Source organism: Elephas maximus, chromosome 22, assembly GCF_024166365.1.
Source record: "Elephas maximus indicus isolate mEleMax1 chromosome 22, mEleMax1 primary haplotype, whole genome shotgun sequence".
In the NCBI taxonomy this organism is placed as follows: Eukaryota; Metazoa; Chordata; class Mammalia; order Proboscidea; family Elephantidae; genus Elephas; species Elephas maximus.
In genome coordinates, this window is record NC_064840.1 from 22,750,523 (window position 1) to 22,766,813 (window position 16,291).

General features: G+C 51.8%; 1 protein-coding gene across 9 annotated transcripts in view; it reads left to right on the forward strand.

Annotated features, from left to right (window-relative positions):
- CABIN1 (calcineurin binding protein 1) overlaps positions 1 to 16,291 on the forward strand; it is a 192,518-nt gene that overhangs the window by 92,671 nt on the left and 83,556 nt on the right. For 8 of the 9 annotated variants that reach the window (XM_049865389.1, XM_049865386.1, XM_049865395.1 and 5 more), the window contains 7 exons: positions 2,027 to 2,188; positions 3,509 to 3,715; positions 3,847 to 3,992; positions 4,656 to 4,917; positions 10,373 to 10,633; positions 13,837 to 13,988; positions 14,259 to 14,437. In XM_049865389.1, the coding sequence (XP_049721346.1) occupies positions 2,027 to 2,188; positions 3,509 to 3,715; positions 3,847 to 3,992; positions 4,656 to 4,917; positions 10,373 to 10,633; positions 13,837 to 13,988; positions 14,259 to 14,437 (1,369 nt within the window). The remainder of the gene's footprint in view (positions 1 to 2,026; positions 2,189 to 3,508; positions 3,716 to 3,846; positions 3,993 to 4,655; positions 4,918 to 10,372; positions 10,634 to 13,836; positions 13,989 to 14,258; positions 14,438 to 16,291) is intronic. The other variant, XM_049865394.1, reaches the window with a different exon arrangement.

Sequence of the window (16,291 nt, forward strand, 5' to 3'; positions counted from 1 at the left end):
TAACAAGGAACCAGTGTCTCCCGGCCATGGGACCTTGGGTGGCTGGAAAGCAACGGGGGCTGGGGAGGGGGAAGAAGGGTGAGGGGTGGGAGAATGTGTCTCACTGGTTACCAGGTGCTCTGTCTCCTGCTGGGAGCTCCATGAAGTTGCTTTCCCGTACTCCCTGTTTGCTGTTCTTGGTGGCTGAGCTTCAAGATGGCGAATCCATGCCATGTGAGCTGATAGGGGCCTCCACTCCATAGCTCTCCGCATTCTCTGTTCTCTGTCAGCTTCTTATTCCATTTGGTGCTTGGATGAGTTCTTGATCCCTTCATTTGGCTCTTAAGGTTCCAGGATTGATGTTTGTATCTGCTTTACTTAGTTTTGTGGGTCTTTGCTGTAGAGGGTTGGAGCGGTGCTTCTGTATATCGCACCACGTTGGCTTCCAGCAGCCAAGCTCTTAACCACTGTACCACCAGGGCCCTTGACAGCAGACAGTACATAAATGAATGGATAGGGCTGTGCTTCAGTAAACCTGTGGACATTGCAGTTTGAATTCATATCATTGTCATGTGTTATAAAATAGTTTTGTTTTTTTCAACTGTGAAAAATATAAAGGTCACTCTTATTCACATGCTATATAGAAGCAGACAATAGCTGGATTTGGACAACAGGCCATAGTTTGCCAATCCCTGGTCTAAAGCTCGCTTTCTCCCTTTTGGAATAAATATCAGCTGTTGACTCAATTTTTTAGAGATTATAAGTCCATTCAGGTTTTCTCTTTCTTAAGTCACTTATATTTTTTGGAATAGTGGGCACTTACTGACATAAAGTTGTTCATGGTATTTGCTTATAATTTAGAAAATCTCTTGGAGCCTCTAGTTACGTTCTCCTTTTTCACTGCTAAAATGGCTTATTTGTGCTTTCCCTCTACTTTTTAAAAACTAGTCTTTCGTGAAATTTGTCTAGTCTTTTCAAACTATCAGCTCTTGGTTTATTGATCTATTTCTTTGCTTTCTATTTCATTAATTGCTACTTTAATATTTACTGCTTCTTTTTATTTTCTTTGACTTTACCCTGTGTTGCTTCTGCTTTATTGAGTTGGAGGCATATTTCAGAGCTCTCTGGTCTCATGCGTTCATTGAAGATGCCAGTGTCTTCCAGTGCATTTTAGCTGTATGCATCCTGTAAGCTTTGACTTTGATGTTTTATTATCCTTTAGTTCTACATATTTCCTATTTCTGTTAAAATTATTCTTAAACTTATATTATTTAAAGGACTTCTAAAACTTAAAAATGTTTGAGTTTATTTTCTTCTTTGCTATCTCTGTGTGATTGATTTCTAATTTTATTGAACCATTTTATTCATTTATCTAAATTTTATGTTCATATTTTATTATTTATTGAATTCTATTGAAACCGGAGGATGTGACCTATATTATATTAAGCCTTTGGTATCCGTTGACTTCTTTTTTGTCTCATTTTTGTCAAAACCCCATGAATGCTTTAAAGGAATGTGTACTTGCTCGCAATTGGGCGTAACAATTGTCACTGGGTCTAATACTGAAGCTATAACTTGTTAGCTGTGTTCACATCCCCTGTGATCCTCACTAATGTTTGAGAGATTCCCTCAGCCCTGATACCACTTCTCACATTACATTATAATTACTTGTTAACTGTACACCTCATTGGAATCTCTGAGCTTTGTAAAAACAAGGACTGTGCTGCACTGTGCCTAGTGTAAGTGCTCAACAAATATTTGGGGAGCAAATGAATGGCTAAATCAGCGAGTGAGGAAGTTTCCAGGGAGTGTATCGTACCTCCTCCTAGCAGCTGATAGAAACTGAGGTGTGCTGAAGGAAGGTGGTGTGGTGCTTCCCTCAGGGGCCCCTGCCCAAGCTGGGCCAATGACCCCATTACAAATGGCATGTTCTTTCCAGGGCACAGGTTGTGTTTAGAATTGAATCACACAGGAATCTGACAGACATGGCTTCCTCAGGTTAGAGGGTGGCAGCCCTCTCCTCATGCATCTCCTCTGCCCACCGCAGGTGCGAGTTCTCCAGAAGGAGCTTGCTGTGCCCACCTCGGAAGACACACACCCGTACAAGGAGGAGCTGGAGACAGCCTTGGAGCAGTGTTTCTACTGCCTGTACAGCTTTCCCAGCAAGAAGAGCAAGGCCAGGTATCTGGAGGAGCATTCGGCCCAGCAGGTGAGGGCGGAGCGGCCGCACGGACACAGATGCTGAGCTCTCTGGAGGACATTAGACTTGCTGACATGTAGCTCCACAGTCCGAGGTTGGAGTTGCGTCAGGCAAGAGAGAGGGCTTTCCTTACAAAAGCGAGCAAATGTTAACTAATCATTTAGAAATGTACCTTGGCAAGTTTCAGTGATGTTTTTCCCTATTTGGATGATATAAATAATCCCTTTTATTAACTTAGAGGTTTATAATTAATTATTTTTATTGTTGTTGTTTTGGTTTTTAAGGCACTATTGGGTATATAAGGAGCCCTGGTGGTGCAGTAGTTGAAGTGATTGCTAACCGAAAGCTTGGCAGTTCCAAACCACCGGCATCTCCATGGGAGAAAGGTGTGGCAGTCTGCTCCGAAACCGTGTGGGGTTGCTATGAGTCAGAATAGACTCGACAGCAGTGGATTTGGTTTGTTTGTTTTTTTTATCGGGTGTATTGGTGGTTCAGTGGTAGACTCCTTGCCTTCCACGTGGGAGACCTGGGTTTGATTCCCAGCCAGTGTACCTCATGCGCAGCCACCACCTTTCTGCCAGCGGAGATTTACATGTTGCTATGATCCTGAACAGGTTTAAGCTTCCAGATTAAGACAGACTAGGAAGAAAGGCCTGGTGACCTGCTTGCAAAAATTAACAGTGGAAACCCTGTGGATCACAGCAGTCTGACCTACAGCCGATCATGGGGATGGCGCAGGACCAGGCAGCATTTTGTTCAATTGTGTATGGGGTTGTCATGAGCCAGGGGCTGACCCCATGGCAGCTACAACACAGTAGCATTCAGTGTATTATCTTATGGCTCCTCAATACTGCTGGTTAGTTTCTGACTTTATGGATTCCATCCCTAAAATGTCAGCTCCTTGAGGCAAGGCTTCCACTGTGTCCTGTGTACCTAGGACCACCCACACCAGTGTAACCATTCTTTCAGTGCTTGTTGACCAAGTGACCAATGAGCAGTTGAGGTGTGCTTGAGCCACCCTCAGCTGGGTCATGTACCTCCCTGCTGGGGCAGCCATATGGGCTTACAGAGTGCAGCCATCAGTTTTAGTGTTTGTCTCTAACCGGACCATACTCATGAGGGCTACTTGTCTGCTCTTCAGACACTCGGATTTGGGATTGCAGTGGGTGTGCAGCATTTAAAAAGTGTGTCAAGAACTTGGTTTAGGCTCTCCACTCCATTCCTAATAAGTTCCTTTACGTTGGATACAGTGCTTTTCTAAAGGAGAACTTTTTCCCGTTTTTCTTTACACCAAGTGTTCTACAGCCCTGCTTTCTGTCTTTTCTCAAGGTGGACCTTATATGGGAGGATGCCCTGTTTATGTTTGAGTATTTTAAGCCCAAGACCCTTCCTGAGTTCGACAGCTATAAGACCAGCACTGTGTCTGCTGACCTGGCCAATCTCCTGAAGAGGATCGCTACCATTGTGCCCCGTACAGAGAGGCCGGCGCTAAGCCTGGACAAAGTGTCTGCCTACATCGAGGGGACCTCAGCCGAGGTGGGCCCCACACTGGGCAGCGGGGGCCGGGTTGTGTGGATATGACTGAACAGTCCTGGGTTTGTGGTGTTACCAGTAACCCTTGATGCCTTGACTCCCCTCTGCTTGCCCCTCACCACCCCCGCTGCCAGGTACCCTGCCTCCCAGAAGGGGCTGACCCCTCCCCTCCAGTGGTGAATGAACTCTACTACCTCCTGGCCGATTACCATTTCAAAAACAAGGAACAGTCCAAGGCCATCAAGTTCTACATGCATGACATCTGCATCTGCCCTGACAGGTCAGTACTGGTGACGCTGCAATGTCAGGGTCTGGCTGGCTGCAGGGGTGCGGGACAGCCAGAGAGACCAGGGAGAGAGAAATGAGCAGGGGTGTTTCGTGCTCTGCAGTTCCTAGGAAAAGTAGGTTCTCCACAGAGCGGAGAGCAGCAGGAGAAGGTTTCATTCCAGAAGGTCCTGGGGCAGGTGTTGGGATCATTGGAGGTGTGAGGTGCCCATCTCAGTCCTGGTGTGTGGGGTAGGGAGGCTGGACTATTGCTGTGGTACCTTTACATCTGAGATGTTCCTTGGATGACCCTTCAAAGGCAGGCAGGAGAGGGTCAGGGTCTGAGTCCATCTGTGGTGGTGGCACAGTGGGCCTTGCAACAAACCCCGAGGTGATGGTGATTTTCTGGGAGCAGGTACTGAGTGCCTGTGAGGTTCTAGACAATCTCAAATTCATTATGTCTTGAGTGCCCATGGCAGCTCTCCTCTTGGGGTAGGTCTTCTTCATCGTGTTCCATGCTTAGGAAAGGAGGCTCTGATGTGATTGGTCCAGGCAGGGGCTCAGAGTTAGCGAGTGGTGAGCTGGGATTGAACCCTGTTGTCTGCCTTCCCATCTAGGTGTCACGTCTGGAGCTCCCAGAGTGGCCCATGTTTAGTTGATATTTCTGTCACCGCCATAGGTTTGATTCCTGGGCGGGCATGGCCCTAGCCCGGGCCAGCCGCATTCAGGACAAACTGAACTCGAATGAGCTGAAGAGCGATGGACCCATCTGGAAGCATGCCACACCAGTGCTGAACTGCTTTCAGCGGGCCCTGGAGATTGACAGCTCCAACTTGTCCCTGTGGATTGAGTATGGCACCATGTCCTATGCCTTGCACTCGTTCGCATCGCGCCAGCTGAAGCAGTGGAGGACCGAGCTGCCCCCAGAAGTGGTGCAGCAGGTGAGGAGGGGCCGATCTATGCCTACAGTCAGTGGAGCTTGTCCTCACAGTTGTGCTGGCAGTCATGGATAACTCACCCTTCGAGGTGAAGGCCCCATCGTGCTTAGTGACATCTTGATGGACGTTCAGGCCAGTGTGGGCATGTTTAGGTGCTGGCTCTTCTGACCCGGTTAGTAACTATGGTTCAGCTTTTGGTTTTAGGGTGTTTGAGAGGTTGGGGTGAGTACTGGCCACAGAAGTAACCATCTCTTTCCCAGTCCCTCCAGGGAGCTGATTGAGTCCTTGTTATGTTCTCAAGAGTATGCTGGGATTTTGAGGTTCATCCTGTTGGGGAGTTCCTCTGGTATGGGTGCTAGGTGTCTGGCCTGAGGTGCGCTGCGCTGAGCAGGGGTCCTTGGTTCCTTGAGATGGGCCTGCAGGAGCCATGCCTATATGTCTAGGTGTGTGGCAGTGAGACAGCCGTGGTCAGAGCAGCCTCCCAGTGGAACTGAAGGGCCTGGTGGCCACAGATGGCACTGGGCCTGACATTTCCCGGCAGCTGTCTGTGCTCAGGAACCAAACAAGATGTTCGCACTATTAATACTTTCATAGGCTTGTTGGCTGGATTAAACGAGATAAGGCCCAAGAGTAGGACACTCAGTACACAGCTATGTTGTTCTGCCCCTCAGACAGCCTCTGTGGTTGTGCCAGGCCCCCCACCCCCATAGTCTCCATCATCAATCCAGGCCCCCTATCCCCGTGGACTCTGTAGCTCCAGGTCCCCTGCCCTGTGGCCCTGCGGAGAAGGGCTCAGGTTCTCAGACCTCCTAGACCCTTGGCCTCCTGAGGCCTCTGCCTAGTAAAGAACTAAATAATGAGAAGTCCCAGCCCTGCTCACAGAGGTGGCAACTTTTCCATTGCTTTTTCTGATTACAAAATGGTAGGGGTTGGTGTACAAATTCAGATAATACAGAAGAGCATAAAGAAGATAATAGATAACCACTGTAACTGTGTGGGGGACACCCATGCCTGCCACACAGATGAAAAGAAGGGCTATTGTTGAGGGCAGTCAGCACTAGAAAAGGGTCCCCGAGTGGCTCCACTTAAACAGGACTACACCATCGCAGTGAACGTTGGATTAAAGGTGCGATTGGGACTTCGTCTTGAAAAAAAGAATCCATGATAATGAAAACAATGCTTTAATCTTATTAGGACACTGGTGATAATTGCAATTATTGGCTAATTCTTCAAATAAAGAATGGATTAAGTTTGATTAGTTTCGAGGGGCTTAATTTTCCAACCGTGTTAAGAAGACGTGATACGATGTTTTTCACCTTTGCAGTGTGAATGTAAGGGTTGCGTTTGTAAAAATGGAAACCCTGGTGGTATAGTGGTTAAGTGCTGCAGCTTCTAACCCAAAGGTCAGCAGTTCGAATCCACCAGGTGCCCCTTGGAAACTCTACGGGGCAGTTCTGCTCTGTCCTATAGGGTTGCTATGAGTCAGGATTGACTTGACGGGAACGGGTTTGGTTTGAGTTTTTTTGTAAAAGTATTCAAGGGCTCCAATTGTTTTCTCAGGGTTCTCCTAATTCCTTGTGTCTCAAGTCTCTTCTCCTTTAAGAAACATGTTTTGTCATCTTTCTTGGCCACTTTTCCTTCCTTTGTGGTCAGTTGTTAAATCCTTTAATTATACCTGGTCCTGAAGCATCAAAGGCTCTGCCTGTTGGGGGAGCAGTTTCCTAGCATCCCTGTTGTCAACTTTGGGAAACCTACATCTTTGCAAAGTTGCCAGTTTTACTTTGCAATAGATTTGCATTGGATCACTGGACTGCGTCTGAAAGTCAGTGAGAGACTGACTAAGGAACTGGTGAAGTGGACTGGGCAGGATGGCTGTGGTGCAGGGGGTGGGCCATGGGAATGGGAAAAGGATGGCCATGGTGTGAGAGCTGATGGAGGGCTGTGGGTGTGGGGGGAGGCCCGTGGGTGCAGATGGAGGGACAGCTGCAGTGAGGGTGCTGATCAGGGCTGTGGGAGCAGCAAGCTCAAACATCTTTGTGCTGTGATGGCCACCATTGCCACCGTCCCTTCCCAACAGCTGTGGGGCCTCCCATATTTCTCACACTTAGGCTCTATGACATACATCCTGGGTAAAGTCTGATAAAGCCTTGAAGAGGCTGACCCTTCTTGCTCTGCACATTGCCCTGTCTCTGCACACTGCCAGCTCTTCTGCACACTGCACAGGGTAGACCAGAAGCACAGCCCTCTGCCCCACCCCCCCACCTCACTCTTGTTCAGTGGTTGTTGTCCACTGGCTTTGCCCACTCCGTGTGCACCTTGGGTGTCACCCCTCAAGCCTAGGAGAGTGTCTCAGGCTCCAAAACTGGGCATCAGGCCCTGCCTTTCCCTCTCTTGGTGCCCAGATTGCATGAACCTTGCAGTTCAGTGAGGGTCGTGGCTCCTAAACCTAACTGCCTCAGACTTCAGGTGGTGCACAAGAAAAGGCCCTGCCAGGACCCAGAATCAAAAATTGTCTTCTTTGCCAGGTTCTCTTGGTTGAGATGCAGCATCGTGGTGTGGGCATGGCCCCGGCCCCCACCCTAGTGGTTGAGGACCAAGGTGGAGGGCAGGGTGGGCAGCCATAGGTGGCTCTGTTCATGAGCTCACAGAATATAGGTATTGGTGTTGCCACAGTGCCAAACCCTGGCAGAGTTACTTTTACATTCTACAAGGGGTACAGTGTTACGTAAGTCAGTTCAACATAAAGAACAAGGTTAAAGTCTCTGGCCATTCCCTGATGCCACCCCTCACCCCTGCCTCAAAGGGACCGCTAGGCAGCCTGTATCTTCCCAGACTTTTCCTCATGTATGTCTGTACTCTTACAAAAACACCACAGATGCGTCTGTTTTTCTTTTTAACCTAAATGCTGCCATACTATATATGGTGCTAGGCTCCCTTTTTCACTCAGCATCATGTTGTTGGGCTCTGTCCGTGGCACTAGTACATTCCTTTTAACTGCTCAAACATATTTTACTTTGTCCTGTGCAGAAGCCCCTCGCTGGATTCTGTCTGGGAGCTGAAGCTGCTGCCTCGGGGTGCAGAGCCTGCCTCCCCAGGAGGCGCCCCAGTAGCCAGGACATCGTGATCCTTGTAGTCCTTACTGTAGTTTCCTCCAACAGTGCCAGATGGGATTTCACAGAGTGGGAGTTCCAGAAAGTAAATGTGTTGGGAAGTCAGTGCTCTTTCTGCCTTTGGGACTTGTGAGGTTACTTGTAGCATCTCCCGAGAGAAGGAAATTCTACAGCTTCCCCCAAAGCAGGGAGGGGAGGTGGGGGTGAAGTGATAGACGGGGCCCACCTTGACTCCCCACACCTCTGCTCCTGGCCTGTTCTCTCCCCTACTCATACATGGTCTCTCCTACTCATAGATGGTCTCGCTACTCATACATGGTCTCTGGGGCTGACCTCAGTGTTGATCCCATGGAAGCCATTGATCCAGGCTGTCTCCCAGGGTGTTGGGGATGGCAGGAGAGAGAGAGAGACCCACCAGATGTGTAGCTGTCCTGGTAGGCAAGGAGGGCTGCCCGGGGCCTCTGACTCTGAAGTGCATCATGGGTACATGGCTGCCTGGTTGCTGGAGATGTTCCTGGGTTTATTGGTCTGATAGGGAAGGGTGGTAGGCCATGTGTTAAGAGTTCTCTGAGCTTCTGGGCCCTTCAGATCCTGCCTGCAAACTTGGTGAAGAGTTAGTGATAGGAGAAGTTATGTGATGCCATGGTGTTGGTTCTCACGTTGGGGCAGAGGCTCTGGAGGCTATGTGTCAGCTGGAAAAGGGGATGGTCTTTCCTTCCCACAGCAGTGCTGGGAGAATTCAGTGGGAGCACTTGGGTCCCTCTCATGGCCGACCCTGGCCAACACCTTGATTGAAGGCTCACTCGGTGGAGACCCGCATCCCCCAGGCCTCACAGTACAACCTGTGCCCTGGCTGGGGTACATGTCCCACTGAGGACGGAACGTGGTGGGAGGTGCCTAACATGGATGCTGTGACTGCACCCTCTTGTCCCTGTGAGCCAGACATCCGAGTGGCACCCGCCACCCTGGGCAGTATGTTCTCTGGTGGGCTGATACTCAGCCTCCTGCTAAGTGCATCTGCGTGGCACCCAGTCTGGGTGGGCACTCTTCATAACCCCCTCTCAGTGGGTGGCCACGGAGTCACTGCAGAGCTGGTCAGGGCCACACAGTTGGAGTAGTTGGAGCAGGACTCCATTTGAGTAGTGGCCTTTCACTTAAGCAGGTTTGCTCAAGACTTCTTTTTGGAGGGGACATAAAGGAGTCACCTGGTTTGTACAGCATTTTTCCTGTTCTGTGGTTCATTCCACAGCATTTGGCCCAGTAATGGTCCCCTGGTTCCTGGGTAGTCATTTTCTTTCCAAGGAAGGGCCTGGCAGAGCCCACGTACACTTGCCCTCTTGCATCAGCCCCAGGTCATTGCTGCAGGGCATTGAGATGACTTGAACATCGCCCTGGGCCAGTGCCTAGAGGGGTGCCTTGTGGGCAGGCCTTATGTGCTGCTTACGCAGGTACCCAGCAGCTTCCCTGTTGGAGCCCAGTGCCTGCATCCTCTCCCATCTGCCATTGAGCTAGGGGCATGGAGCAGGGGGTCTTGAGACTTGGGGTGCTCACAACCATGGCTCCATGACCCCACACAGGCTGTCTTCCCTCAGCTCCCAGCTCTGGGACTCTGAAACAAAGGAGTGCATGTGGGCTGGCAGCTGACATCCTGCATGGGGTGGTGGACCCAGGGACAGGTCCTCACAGAGGGATGGCTCCTCTGAGTTGGAAGTTCTCTAGAAGTTGGACCTCTACCCTGGCTGCTTTTGTCCTTCATTATGTGGGAGGGGCTGGAAGCCCTTGCTACCAACACAGTCAGTGGGACTGGGATGGGGCCCAGGAATCTGCACTTTTACCAGCACCGTAGGTCAGGATGAAAGGCCCTGTTGTACTTCAAGGTGGACACCCTCTCAGTGCTGTGGATCTGAGTGTGGGTGGATGCTCTCCTCAGTACCGCTTCCTACCCTAGTTCAGGGCCAGAAGGAAGGGGCCTGCCTGCCTGTCCTGAGTGTCTGTTTGCAGCTCCTCTTGGTGAGATGCAATGTCCCAGCTATGAGGAAGCCTCTTCACTCCCTGATGTCTCAGCTGTAAGGGAGTCTGTCTATTCTATGGTGTCCCAGCTGTGAGGTGAAACCTTTCCACTCCTCAGTGTCCCAGCTGTAGGGAGCCTCTCCACTCCCCAGTACTCTAGCTGTAGGGGGTTTCTCCACTCCCCGATGTCCCAGCTATGAGTTGGTGGCAGCAGCTCTGAATCTCAGGGTTGGTGGGAGGATACACACTTGAAGAAATGTCATAAGGCTTTGTCAGAGACAGCATGACCCCTGGGCAGGTACAGGCCTTGCATCTGAGGCAGCCCCATCTCGTTGCAGATGGAGGGGCGGCGTGACAGCATGCTGGAGACAGCCTGGCACTGTTTCACGTCGGCGGCCCACTGCGAGGGTGATGGTGACGAAGAGGAGTGGCTCATCCACTACATGCTGGGCAAGGTTGCTGAGAAGCAGCAGCAGCCGCCCACCGTTTACCTGCTACACTACCGACAGGCTGGCCACTACCTGCATGAGGAGGCTGCCCGTTATCCCAAGAAGATCCACTACCACAACCCCCCCGAGCTGGCCATGGAGGCCCTGGAGGTGACGCCAAGCTGGCTTGGGGCGGGGAGGCAGGGTGGAGCCTACTTGACCCCTAGGTTTCACCTGCCTGGGATGGGGCACATGGTCCCCTTCTGTGCTCTGCAGATTTTTGTGCAATTACGTTAAAGTAGCCTCTGCTCTGTCTTTTTAAGAGGAGCTTATGTTGTTTCTGGGAGATCAGTGTTTTGTTCTCACTCAGAAGAGAACTGTGTTCGCGGGCACACTCAGGTTCCAAGAGCCTAGCCATAGGGTGCTGGTTAGTGCCCTGAAGTGCATCCTGGTGGCACCTAGGGCCTCACACTCTGCAGTGGGCAGGAGGCAGGCAGGGCCTACCCAGGTGCGCTATGAGACAACCAAAGTCCAGTGAGGCCATGGCGTGCTGGGACACCCATCGTGGCAGGGCTGAGCAGGACAGGCAGCAGCTCTCCTGTACCCTGACGTGAGGTCTTCCCACGGCTCCTCAAGAGAAGAGCAGCTCTTTACAGCCTGGATTTCCTTTTCTGATTTCCAGAGCATCCCACCACCAACACTCTCATGATGCTCACAACAGCACTGTACAGTGGGCCGTCAGCTATGTATGGCAGACTTTGTAGGCGAGGAAGTAGGATCCAGACATGAGGCACCTCCTAGGGCAAGCTGCCTCCCAGGGTCCTGAGTTCATCAGTTTTGCCTTTTCTGAGGCTGTATGCCTCCAGCACTCTTCTTGGCATTTGGGGCAGAATCCGCTGCGTGCTCGTTCTTTTTTGCCTTTATAAAATTTTTTATTTATGATTATAGAAAGAAAAAAAGAGTCAAACGATTCAGAAGTGTCTATAAAATGAGAAATTAAAGTATCCACTGGTCCTACCCACCCCCACCGTAGTTATCTCTGTTAAGGGTTTGGTATACATCCGGAGTTTTCCTGAGGACATAAATGCAGAGGCACATTTTCTTACCCTTTTGCAACTCACCCTTCTCATTGAACAAAAGGAGAGAAGCTGTATGGATGCTCTTCCCTGTCCAGCATCCTGTAGTTGGCTGCATCCTCCATTGGACGAGCCCCTTCTTGATGGGTCTGACCCACTTCTCCATGTTTTGCCACAACACATGTGCAGGCAGTGTGCATCCTTGTGTGTGTGTCAGTGAGCACCTTGAGAGTATTTCCAAGAGCTAAAGTCCAACACAAGGCATGGCAGGTCACCGAGGACTCTGATCAGCAGTGTCCAGCCACCCTGAAAGACTGTACTGATAGCTGAGTGCACCTGCTTTCCCTCAACCACGCTCGTCTTGTCTTGTTAATATTTACTAATTCAGTGAGTAAGCAATAAAAAAAAAGTCTTTTTAAAATTGGCCTTTTAAAAATGATTAATGCTAGATGGTTTCCTGTGGCTGTTTTAGGCCCACATTCTTGGGGTTCATCTTCAAGTTTGGAAGCCCAGCTTCCTGTTAGAGGTTTCTCTAGCACCTTCCTTGTTGCTGTCACTCATAGCCCCAGGTCTCAAGTCCTTCCCTGTCACAGTTCTTCCATGCTTCCCATGAGGATAATGTGCCTCCTCCCAGAGGCACTGTCACTTCGGGGACAGGAAAGCTGAGGCTTAGAGATTTGATGTGACTTGTGGGCAAGGGATGGAGCTGAGGCCAGGCCCTGGTCCAGCATCATTCCCTCCAAGTCCCCAGTGCCCACACACTCTTCTGGGCAGCACGGAGCTCCTCATGCAGCAGGAGTGCTCCAGCCCACAGGAAAAATGCATCAGTTCTATTTCTCCTCCATGACTTTTCCTTTACTTTTGGCCTCTGCTATTCCTTTTGGTCCCAATGAGCAGGCAGGATGGTGGCCTTAGGGCCCAGGGGCTTCTGGGTGTGGGGCCCAGGTCTCAGGGATGTGGACTACCCAGTATAGGCATGGCTGATGCCCCTGCCATACTGGATGACTCTCACAAGAGTGGGCATGCAGAGAGATATTCGGGGTAGTCTACTTTCCCCGGCCAGTATGGCCATGGCCAGCATTTCTGGGAGCATGTAACTTTGGTGTGCTTATATGTGTGTATATCTTGTCTTAAAAATGATATTCTTCCCAAATATATAACCCCCCATCGTGAATTTACCTCTGCCATTGAGCCTTCATTCAAAACACTTGACATGCTGCTTAGATGAACTTTGCTCTCCCTGAGTTTGCCACCTGGGTGTGTGTTGGTGCCTCGAGGTCTCCTGCATCCAAAGGGGAATTGCTGATCCAATTTCTCTGGGGTCTGCAGGTGGGCTAGGGGTGGAGGGGCTGTTACTTTACTCTGGGCATGGCCCTCCTGTCTGGGATGTTCTTTTTGAGAGTGCTCTTCTAGGCCTGGACCACCAAGCAGCTCACCTGGCTGTTCCCTTTGTACCTTCTCTTGAGAGCCTCTCAAGTGAGAGCAGCCCAGCCAAGCAGGGCCAGTTGCATTCCATGCCTGTGTGACCCCCATGGTCTCCAATGTACATGGGGGTGTGCACCACTCCATGCTTGGGCGGAAAGGCCAGGCAACTCCATGGCAGTGTGTAGGGAGGTGCCTCGCAAGCTGTCAGGCTCTGTGCCTTTGGGAGGAATGTCATTTTTAAATTGGCATGGCATCTTTTGGGAGCAGAAGACAGGCTAGGCCTTGACTGGCCCTGACCCTGACCCTGGACTTGCCTGGCAGCGGGTCCTTGGGCAGTTCACCCAACCCATTTGTAAATTAAGGCATACGGTGAAAATTCATGGGAATGAAGTAGGCCTGGCAGCCGTGGCTCGTTTCCCAGCTGCCCACAGCCCACTTGCAGAGGCTTTTGGGGACCTGTAGGTTCTGGCTGTGCACTGGTGCTGGATCAAAACAGGAATCAAGCCATGTCCTTGCCTCATGGAGTTCCCATCTGTTGGAGTTGCAGGTGAGGGGCACACAGAAGCCCGTGTACCCTCCTTGGTGGGGGGGAAGTGCTGTGAGTGGAGCCGAGGGTGCTGTTACTCTCACTGTCTCATCCTCGTGGCTGTGTGACTGGGTAATCATGTAAGCTGGAATGCAGACAGTTGGCATCCGTTTTAATTTTCAGAGCTGGCTTTGAATCAGTTATGAGTTGGCAGGTCTAAAGCTAATAAGGCAAAATACTGTGTGACAGTGTCTCGCCCTCTGCTGGCCCATTCCCAGTGCGGCCAACTATCTATGTGATGAGCCGCAGCAACTGTGAGGTTGCTCATGCCCTGTGTCGTCTCCTAGGTGTACTTCCGACTTCATGCATCCATCCTGAAGCTTCTGGGAAAACCTGACTATGGGGTTGGTGCTGAAGTGCTGCTCAGCTTTATGATGGAGGCTGCAGAAGGACCCTTTGCCCGGGGCGAGGAGAAGAACATGCCCAAAGCTTCGGAAAAGTGAGTTGCATGCTTAGCCCGTGTGCACCACAGATGGCTCACTTACCCAAGGTTGCCCTCAGAGGTTTGCTAGTGAGTAAATGCTTGTGGGGTCTCTGGAATTCATCTGGAAGCTCCTGACTCCTAGGCATTTCTGTTGGGCCTGGCCTGGTGCTGCCTGACCTTGGGTAGGTCCTGGGGCAAAGCCAGCTCCTCCCCTTCCCTCAGTCCCTCATGGAGAGGGCCTGCTTGGTGGACGGGAGGTTCTGACCACCCCCGTCTGTCCCACAGGGAGAAGGCCTGCCTGGTGGACGAGGACTCCCACTCTTCAGCTGGGCCACTGCCGGGCCCTGGAGCTTCCCTCCCCTCCTCCTCTGGCCCAGGTCTGACATCCCCACCTTACACAGCCACTCCGATTGACCACGATTACGTCAAATGTAAAAAACCCCACCAGCAGGCAACGTCGGACGGTATAGTCCCTGTTTTCCCTACCGCCAGCCCAAGGCGGCATGCCAGCCATGGGGGGCCGGGGAGGGCTTCGGGCGAGCAGATACTTGATTTGGCGAGGGTGGGTGCTGGGTCTGGGGCGACACGGGCAATGTTGCAGCTCTCATTAACCTCATGGACTCACGGTGATTCTGTGCTCCCAAGACATGCAGCGTCGCCACCTGTCAGCTCACCCACCTGGGTGGAGGGAGGCGGGTAGGCTGGATCCCCTCACTCTCTGAGCCTGCACTTCTCAACGGAGTCCTGGGGAGACTCTGAAGACTAGCTGCCTGTGTATGTGGCTGTCAGCTTGGTAATGGCAGTGCTGTGACACTGCTCTGTGACAGCTCTGTCCTTCTGATGGTCGCAGGAGGGCATAACCCAGACAGGTCATTTGTGGGTCAGCTGGGCTATGCACAAGGCCGCCCACGTGGGAGGGGCAGGTGGCGACCGCTAACCCATACCCTTGCTAACATCAGGAGGTTTGCATGCTGACCTCTCGCTCCTCATCTCCTCCTCACCTCTGCAGTGGTAAGCTGGTGACGGTGCTTCCTGGGGGACGCAGCACTGGGGGACTTGCAGACCCGGCAGAGTGGAGCCCTGGGGAAGTAGTGATGGGCAGAGATGCTGGGCTTCACTCCCACGTCACCCATCTCCTGAGGGCCTTGGGGACAGCCCTGGCTCTGCCTCCGATAGTAACCCCGGAGCTTTGCCTCCCCAGGTGGCTTTTATAGATGGCTCCTTGGAGGAGGGACATGCCCTGGGGCACCATGGGAGGTGAGAAGCAGCACAGGCCTGGTGGGAGGGAGCTGGTACCATATCCCCTTGGCAGCACCCAGGCTCCAGCCTTCCTGTGGAGGCCCCACCTGGAGCATTGTCCCAGAGAGCACTGCTCTGGCCTTGGCGTCCTGAGATGGGGAGCTGGTTGAGAGCAGGCTTAGGTACAAGCTGCAGGAAGGCATGGAAGGAGTCCACTTATCGGCTACTTTGGGGAAGGAGTTGAATGACTTAGACCTGATCCTTTCCTGAGAGCAGAGGAGGGTCTCAGCTCCCCACCTGGGTGTGGCTTTGGTCTCTAGCACGAGTAGGAGCGTCTGGGTCTTTGTGTGTGTGCTGCCCATCCCCACCCTCCCGTGCTGCCCATCCACACCTTCCCTGGACATACGTCCTTATGTCTCTGTTGTTACCCCAGCCCCTAGCTGTGGACACCCCTACTCTTCCAGCTGAGATCGGAGCCGGGAGGAGCAGACTGCTCCCCCCTCTGCACTTGGATCCTGCCAACATTTTGTAAACAGGTCTTCTTCCCTTCCTCTTAATGTAACTCAGGTGAAACAAATACCACCCTGATCCCAATCTGTTAATCTTGAGAACATTGAGACAGAATGTTAGAAATTAGCCCTGCTCTGGGAATTTGTTCCTGTGAGGATTTTGCATGATGCTTAAGTTTCAGAAGAGAGAGGTGTTGTTCAGTTGTCCCATGCTGTGTGCCCCTGCTCACCTTGCATGTCTGGGCCTAGAGCACCCCACACACACGTACACTTATACACTGTGTACCCCTTGCTCCCCATGCACACCTAACCCAGGGGCACCAGCACACCACACACACAGTCCTACAGGCTCCAGATGAGGCCGGGGGGCGGGGCTGTACACTCTGCTTTGCAACCTGGTGACACCTTCCCAAAGTAGGTGCCTTCCAGGCACAGAGAAGGGAGGCAGGACCTCCTCAGAGGGTGGCCCATGCTACTGCCTGGCACCATTGCCGGTTGTCCCCATATTGGCACACAAGTGTAGCAGGGAGTGCTGTTGTGGAGGGCCCCTGGTGATGCTGTGCCAACACA